The sequence below is a fragment of the Cicer arietinum genome, chromosome 3 (genome assembly GCF_000331145.2).
Source record: "Cicer arietinum cultivar CDC Frontier isolate Library 1 chromosome 3, Cicar.CDCFrontier_v2.0, whole genome shotgun sequence".
In the NCBI taxonomy this organism is placed as follows: domain Eukaryota; kingdom Viridiplantae; phylum Streptophyta; class Magnoliopsida; order Fabales; family Fabaceae; genus Cicer; species Cicer arietinum.
This window is the reverse complement of record NC_021162.2, coordinates 63,961,092-63,969,306: the sequence shown is the minus strand read 5'-3', so window position 1 is coordinate 63,969,306 and position 8,215 is coordinate 63,961,092. Positions and strand designations below refer to the sequence as shown.

Genomic DNA, 8,215 nt, shown 5'->3' with positions numbered 1-8,215 from the left:
AATAAGCAAGATCTTTCCCCAAAAACCAATATTCAGTGAATTAATTGCACACAACAAAGATTCTGATTTCCAATAATGAATCTATAAAGATGTTTTAATGAGTCAAAAAGAAAAAAACCAACAGACCATAGAACAAATTTAAACACCATCCTATAAATCAAAAGAAATCAAATTCCAATGAGATAGGCAATAATTAATCATAATTCAGGAGTTTCATACAGTTTTCTTGGATACTGAACACCAAAATACGAAACCAAGAAATCCTTGATAGGTAAAAGTCACCTACACTAGATTCAAAGTCATACCTTATCAGAGAAATCTGGAAGGTTATCACAATGATGCTCTGCAAAATATTTCTTCAAGAGTGTCTTGTCAAGCTTTCATTAGCCAAATAAAACATAAATCGACAACTGTTAGCAACAAAAGCAAGCATCCCAAGTAACAGTGGCATTAAAGGAACATATATTATGGTCAAACCTTAGCTTCATCAACAGTGATGGGAAGATTTAGAAGATACTGGCCTGAATGTGCAACCTCAATCTCCTCATCAGTCACTATCTTGAAGTTGCTTTTTTCCAATACCTGCAAGATACATGTAATGATACTTCATTTCAATCCACCTCCATTATTTTATGTTGAAGTTATCAGGTTAGCCTTTTTATTTTAATCCAAGGTAATCCCTCCATCTGATAATAACTATCGCATTTAATGATTTTATACAGATTAAGAAAAGATAACAAATGGAAGAAAGAAAATGATGATTTTATTAAATCTTCCTTATTAACCATTGGTGTATTCTCATTATCATAAATGCAAAGTGGAGAATAATAACTTGAGGGAATGATGTGCAGAATAATTAGAGGGTACAATTGAAAAAAATTACATTTGAAACTAAATGGGACACTTTTTGAGACAAATTCATTTTGCAAATATGATAGTTATTATGGAACGTAAGGAGTATATAATGTGTAAATAAGACTTTAGTTGTTGCTAAAATATCCAAAACCATCTTTAGCAGAGACGATCGTTTTCTCTCAACTTTACACGACTTTCTAACAGATTATCCTTTATATTAACACATAATCTCTGACAAGTTTTCAAGTCTACATTATATTGACAAGATTCCCCCAAGAGAATTGTACATTCACAATGCATAAACTGGAGACAGTACCTGAAATAGGTATGTCAAGAAATTCTGTTCAAGTACATCAATTTCTTCAGAAGCTAGCTTCTGTTGTTCCAACTTCTGTGCCCCGTGCACAGGATCAAAGAGGGAGTAGAGTTGCTGAAGGCATAAAGGAATCAGTCTCTCCACAATCTCAGCGTGTATACATATATATATATGCTATAAATAAAAAATATCAAGCACCGAATAGTACCATCAAATCCTCAAATTGTAGAAGGTACCAAGCTCGAATTGTGTACTCTACCCTCTTCGAGAGCTTCAAAAACTCCGCCCGGTCGGAACTATGTTCTGCATATAATACCCAAAAGACTTAAAGCACAATAAAATAACAACACTCAATTAAAGAAAAAGGGATAAACTGCTGATAAATAAGGTTTTAAAGGGATATTGTGGAAAACTAAATTCAAATGCCGCTAATGCAGCCTCAATTGCGGTTGCAGAGACATCAAAACCCATGATGTTGCAACCCAGATGGCACTCACAGACCTTTTTTTATAAAACCCTTTATATTCATCTATATTGGGAAGAAAAAAAAACTCCATAACAGCATTCAAAAACTAAATCACACTATAAATGGTTGAAAATTTCTAGAAACTTCATGCCAATTTTATTTTAAAAGGTGAGAGAAATGCAAAATACAACTTGCAATCCAACATTGTTTCTTTCATTCAATGACAATCATTAACCACAATACAACAACAGCAACCACAAATTGCAAAACAGTATACCACAAACGTGCTTCTTTGAATGACAATACCAATTTGAATTTCCAAATGGATAAATTAGAGAAAAATAAATAATTTTTCAGATAAAATAAATATACCAATAAGATTTGCCAAGGTCATGATGAGTCTAGGCTTGAGAATTGGAATGACAGATTCACGCTCTAAACGGATAACTTCATTCTTGTGCGGATCCGGTCCCTGAGATTGTGCCATTTTTTATTTCAAGCTAACCTTTTAAGTAGTTTCAGCAACACTATTCAAAAAAATCGAAAATTCAAGAAAGGAAAAGTTTTTGTGAGGTAAATGGATAAAGGGTAATGGTTATAGGCTATATGAAACAAAAGGATTCAAGAAAAGGCATTCAAAAGAGTGATGAAAGGTGAAAGTTGGTCACAAGGCATGCGTTTAATGAAACTTTGGATTCTTCGCGGGTTGGATTTCTCGTTCAGATGGCGAAGCGATTGTTCATCATTTCATCACTATCAACGGTAAATACAAAACAAAACTGAATTTGGATTTATTCAACTCAAAGGTGTTTTCATTTTTAGTTAGAGTTTCATGATATTATTATGTTGCCTAAATTAAGATTATTATTTAAAAAGTAATGTCTCTACCTATTACTAGATTGTTTCATGATATTATTTAATATTGTAAAAATAGTTTGATAAATAATTTAATATCTTTAATTAAATAACGTCGATCAACTGCTCCTCCATCAAAATATCTATTTAAAAAGTATTTATTAAAAATAATAAATTATATATTATTGTTTTCAGTAGTCTCTTAATGCTTTAAGACAATATATATTTTTTTAAATTATGATATCAAATCTTTATAAAACAAAACTAAAGAGGTGTTTATTGCAGATTATAAAAAATATTTTGAAATTGAAGAGTCATTTATGTTCTTTTGTTGTAATAATTTATTTTTACAAAACTATCATTTATAAAAATCATTTTTTTGAAAATTACTAAAAACCATAGATAATTTTAGATTTCCATTTTTTTAAGCTGTAAGAAACAGACATGAAAAAAGTGACTATTTTCCAAAAATAACTGTAGTAAAAGGATCCTAAATTGATAATATTCTTTCAGGGATTAAATTGACATCTTACAAATTTGAAGGAATAAATTGCCTAGAACTTTTTGTTGTCAATAAAAAAAATTGCCCTAAATTAGCACGTTGTTTTTGGTACGTTATTATTGTTGGAACAAAATTCATAAGGTCTCTCCATATTTATTATCTTTCATGCGATGTGTGGTTGTGAAAAAACCAACGCTGCAAATGACCGCCAGCTCCTGTTTGTGAAAGTGGAATACAATAATTGAGATACCTTCTCTAGTAAGTTGACGTAGGTTATACTTGCATCACTTATGAGCCATTATATCCTAGTATTGAATGGCTTGTGTATTAAGCATTGCGGTTAAATATCAAAAGACACAGCTTTTCAAGTAATTCAGAAAACAATTGTTTTCATCAATAACAAAATATTGTAAAAAAACATTCTTCAGAAAACAAACATTTTATCAACGACGACAAATGAATATTTTAAAAAAAAGTATTTGCTTATAACATACAACACTAGTAAGTAAATATTGATAAATGAATTAATAAATAAATCTTATTATATAGCAAGTGTTTGGAACAGTTTATAATATAAAATAATTTATAATGTTTATAAACTGTCATTGATACCTTTCATGAGTTTCTAACCATACCTGAAGAAGACCTGTTTCAACAATACAAACATAAATTATGGAAAAGAACAAAGTATAGCTCAAAAAGAGGCGCCTGCTTTCAGCATTTGATACCCTTTCAAATTATTAAAGAATCTCTCTCAAGAAACACATAAAACAAAACAAAATTAAGAATGAAATATCTAACTTCCTATCAACATGAAATTCTTAAGCTTACCCCCACCCCCAGCATTTTCTTTCCATCACATCTAAGATTTAGATATTTACATGGTGTTGAGTTGGCCATGGTATAGTTATTTACATAAACCTATCTTATCTCAGGATGTGTATCCCTTCTGTGGATTGTGCTTCAACCACAAACTAACTATGCTAAATTAGGTAAAAACATATTTTACCGGTTCCATGACCTCAAGTATGAGTTTCCCATTTGATCATTTAAAGCAGGATTCTGAGGAGGCAGGCTTATCCATGTCATATCATCAGGCACCAGAGCACTAGGTGCATCACGTCCGCTGAAATAGTCTAGTGGATGAGAAGATGGTGGTACAACAGCATTGATCCTATGTGTACCTGCATCTACTACTCCATAGTTTCCGGGTGAAAGGAACTGGTCTGTGTGTCTAATTGACTCATAAGAGCTACCCGAACGTATATGGCTACATTGAGATAGAACACTAAACAAGCTTTGATCAGAGTTCCCTCCAGTGCCGAGACTCTGACTAGATAGACTCCCATTGCCAGATCCATTCCAGGCACCCTGAACATGATGGTCTGTTGCAAACCAAGGCTGACCAATGAAAGCTCCGGTATTTCCATGCGATTGAGAGGGTGCTACCATGCGAGGGGTGCTAACAGCCCAACCTGTAGTATTTCCTACAGATAATGGATCTTGCCCAGGGATTAAGTATCTTCCTGCATCAGAATAAATTTTACCTGATATGTTTTCTGGCACATAAACGTTACCACCTTGCCTCTGACCTTGATCCAATGTTTGCAATGACTCCTTAAAATGACTAGAATATTGGCCATCCCCCATTGGAACATTGTTTGAAGCAGGGAAACTTAACCCAGCTCTTTTTTGTTCGTGATGATAGGAGTTAACCTCCTTATCCTTGATGAGAGACTGAATCAAGCCAATTTGATCCTGGCTTTGGTAAGAACCGAAGGGATCATCAGACTGCCTATGTAACAATCCCTTACCAGTCTCTTCTTGATGTAAATTAGATTCTGGACCAATTATTTGGGTTTGGTTATCTTCATTAATTTGTGAATTTACCAGAGATAACCCATCTGTTGTGTAGTCATGGGTCACAGCAGAATCATAGTAAGAATGTGACATTTCAACTACTGGCCAGGCATGACCATCAGACGAGAAAGGAGTTTCTTCACTAATGGAATCATCCTGAGAGTTCATAACCCTTGAATGCTCAATTTTATTCTGTGAAGCATCGTTTCCTTTTGCTGATATATTTTTTTCCAAATCTATATGCAAGTGGTGGAGCTCCTCATTGCCGCTGTGATAGGATTTATGGACGGACAGATTCTCTGGGAATCTAGCAATAGCATCTTCATCAGACGAGAAAGCTCCTTCATCGATAGGATCATCCTGAGAGTTCATAATCCTTGAATGCTCAGTTTTGTTCTGCGAAGCATCATCTCCTTTCGATAAAATATTTTTTTCCAAATCTGCATGCAACCGGTGCAGCTCATCGTCGCCGGTGTGATAAGAATTGCAGAGGGGCGAGTTCTCTTGGAATCTAGCAATAGAATCTTCACCAGGCGAGAAAGAAGCTCCTTCACCGATGGTATCATCCTGACATTTCATAATCCTTGAATGTTCAGTTTTGTTATGTGAACCATCATCTTCGTTTGATAAAATATCTTTTTCCAAATCTATATGCAAGGGGTGGAGCTCATCATCGCTGTGATAAGAATTATGGAGAGACTGGTTCTCTGGTACTTCAGCAATAGAATCTTCATCATCTTCCAAACAAGACTGGCTATTAACACCACCATCCTCCTGGTCCTGAGTCTGGACCCCTGTGCTCAAAATATCCTCATCCTGTATCACAAATTATTAAAGGAAAAGGTTTTAACAAAACTATTAACAATAATGTCCATTATTATGCTACTAGCTCAAAGGTGCTAAGTATCTGGTCAGATTCAAGAAACATACACTGATACAAAGTATGCAAGCTCACTGCTTGGAAATTGAAATGGTTCTTCAGAAAAGAAGACAATATAACAAACCTCTATCAGTACATTTGATTTATCTTTCATCTCAAGCAACAGAGAATTTCTCACTGCATGTTTCTGCATCAGTCTCTCTGTCCGGTTTGCATATGCTGCAGGGAGGTGTTTCTTCACCAATTGTAACCTATAGAAATAAAATATCTTCAAGTAAGCACTAATGATAAACAAATTTCAAATGTACTGTACCATACGATAACAATGTGACAAAGGTAGCCCTTGACGTTGCACTAACCAATGCTCATGCAAGTTCTTCTGTTCTTCTTTGATAAATAATTTGTATGGTTGCACATGGAAGTTATCGAGGTCACCCAAAACACAGTTGAGAGACCTAGCCGGTATACTTTTACATGATAACTTCAAACTCTTAACAAGTTCATGCTGCTTTTTGCTAATCTGAAACATAGGACATAGTCAGCAAATGCCTTAGATATACTAATAATTGTGCAGTAAAAAATGAAAAAGTTTGCTTTGTTGTCTCATCATAAAAATAAAAAAATAAAAAAGAAAACCACCGTATAATATTATTTGTATTCTATATTAGAACTGCATTATACAGAATTAACATAAATCACATTAAAATCCTATCAAATACGAATTAAGAGAACAGAAGAACAAACCAGTTTTTAAAAACTTAATCACTTTTCAATATGTTCCTTGAAGTTTAAAGACTTGAGAGTTGTGAGTGTGACAACAATGATTATTTTACATAACAGAGAACCAACTTTGTTGTCCTTCTAATTACTTACAGGAGCACTAATGACATAATTAACCCAGAGACAGATATTTAACACTACAAATTCAGTATTATTCAGAGATTCAAGAGGGATTGTCGAACCTTGATATATGACATATATTGGTCACCATCACTAGCATGACTGTTTGGCTTGTATAGTTTGCCTCCTTTCTTGGGTCTTCCTCCCACATTAAGCATAAAATCTGAAGAGGTCATCATATTTCTTGGTTTACCTTTATTGAAGTTTTTGCCGAGCACCCTGTCAAAAATATTCTATAAACAGTTAGATAACCACTGAAACAGTAAAGGCTGATATACATATAAACCTATGTTGTTAATCTCATATAGCAGTGCACTTTGTAGCATCGACATTTCTGATCGAAGGCGTGTCACTCCAACACAGACACATTGGTTATATTCAATTAATTAATTCTCTCAAATTATCACCAGCATCGACATGTCAACGTCGTGTCCATGTCAATATTTGTGTTTCATAGGCGCCGCAAAGTGACCAACTTTAAAACTGGGATAGCGGTTTAGTGGGAATTTACTTTTCTAATATATTTTTTATATTTATTAATAATTAATAGTAGAAATTTATATTAAAATATTTATAATTATTTTAATTAATTCATACTACATGAGTATATAAAAATTATAAATAATTTTATTTTCTGTTTCAGTTTTTTTATTTATTAGACAAGTATTTTTCTAATATATGAAAGGGCTACTCAGCTGCATTCCCCGCAACTGTTGAACATGGATAGTGAGCAAAAAGCGTCGCACCCACGATTCCTGCACTTTTCTAATAAAATACCAGGTTTCTATCAATTTTGCACCAAATCATCTCAGGATTTAGTTATGCACCTACTTGTCATAGATACTCATTTTAGTAATCAATAAATACTTTTGATTAACAACAGCAGTCAAATTCAAGATCTTGCATCTTGGAGATGCCATAGCAGAACAAACAAATATATGAAGCAACATTACAGAAGCCACCCAACATCAACCAAAGCAGTGATATTTACCTTCTCTGAAGTTCATTGCCCTGTCGCATTGAGGAAATTTGGTTGTCACCGTATGCTTTCTCCTCTGCACCCCAGGAATACGACTCAGATGTCACTGTAATATTCCCATCGTGATTATCATCTCTAAATTCATCCAACTTTGACAGTCTTCCTTTCTCTGTGTAATTATTTGATCTGCATACAGCAAAATGCTTGTGATATAATTTTTTTTTTTGAATGCAGATATATAAAATAGATAAATGCACATTACACAACCCTCAATCTACTAATAATGAAGGCATTAGCCAAACAAAAACTAGAGCGTTTTTGTTTCTATATCATCAGATATACATCTGGAATAGATTTTCAGGTTTATATCATCTCAGATTTGAAACAATGTGACACCCCATATTATTTCAAAAAAATATTATGGATTGTCAATGATACATTCCAGTTGCCTTATCCCCTGCTCATACAAATGGTGCTTTCTTTCCATAATGGATAACTATCTATATAAATATTGAAAGCATGGGTGAAGTACATGTGCTTGACTCCTTGTCATAAAAGTATGGAATAAACCTGTCTCTACACCACTTCTGTGTGAAAGAGTG

The 8,215-nt window shown here is 33.7% G+C and overlaps 2 protein-coding genes across 3 annotated transcripts in view; both read right to left on the bottom strand.

Annotated features, from left to right (window-relative positions):
* LOC101512385 (uncharacterized) overlaps window positions 1-2,285 on the bottom strand; it is a 6,540-nt gene extending 4,255 nt beyond the window's left edge. Inside the window, exons 1-5 of the mRNA XM_004493032.4 lie at window positions 2,010-2,285; window positions 1,380-1,474; window positions 1,172-1,285; window positions 478-582; window positions 306-377 (exon numbers count right to left, since the gene is read on the bottom strand). Coding sequence (XP_004493089.1) covers window positions 306-377; window positions 478-582; window positions 1,172-1,285; window positions 1,380-1,474; window positions 2,010-2,124 — 501 coding nt within the window. The 5' untranslated portion in view covers window positions 2,125-2,285. The remainder of the gene's footprint in view (window positions 1-305; window positions 378-477; window positions 583-1,171; window positions 1,286-1,379; window positions 1,475-2,009) is intronic.
* Window positions 2,286-3,684: 1,399 nt separating this feature from the next.
* Window positions 3,685-8,215, bottom strand: part of LOC101511847 (uncharacterized) — an 8,407-nt gene continuing 3,876 nt past the window's right edge. For both annotated transcript variants that reach the window (XM_004493031.4, XM_004493030.3), the window contains exons 7-11: window positions 7,626-7,799; window positions 6,697-6,853; window positions 6,094-6,254; window positions 5,859-5,985; window positions 3,685-5,670 (exon numbers count right to left, since the gene is read on the bottom strand). In XM_004493031.4, coding sequence (XP_004493088.1) covers window positions 4,000-5,670; window positions 5,859-5,985; window positions 6,094-6,254; window positions 6,697-6,853; window positions 7,626-7,799 — 2,290 coding nt within the window. In that variant the 3' untranslated portion in view covers window positions 3,685-3,999. The remainder of the gene's footprint in view (window positions 5,671-5,858; window positions 5,986-6,093; window positions 6,255-6,696; window positions 6,854-7,625; window positions 7,800-8,215) is intronic.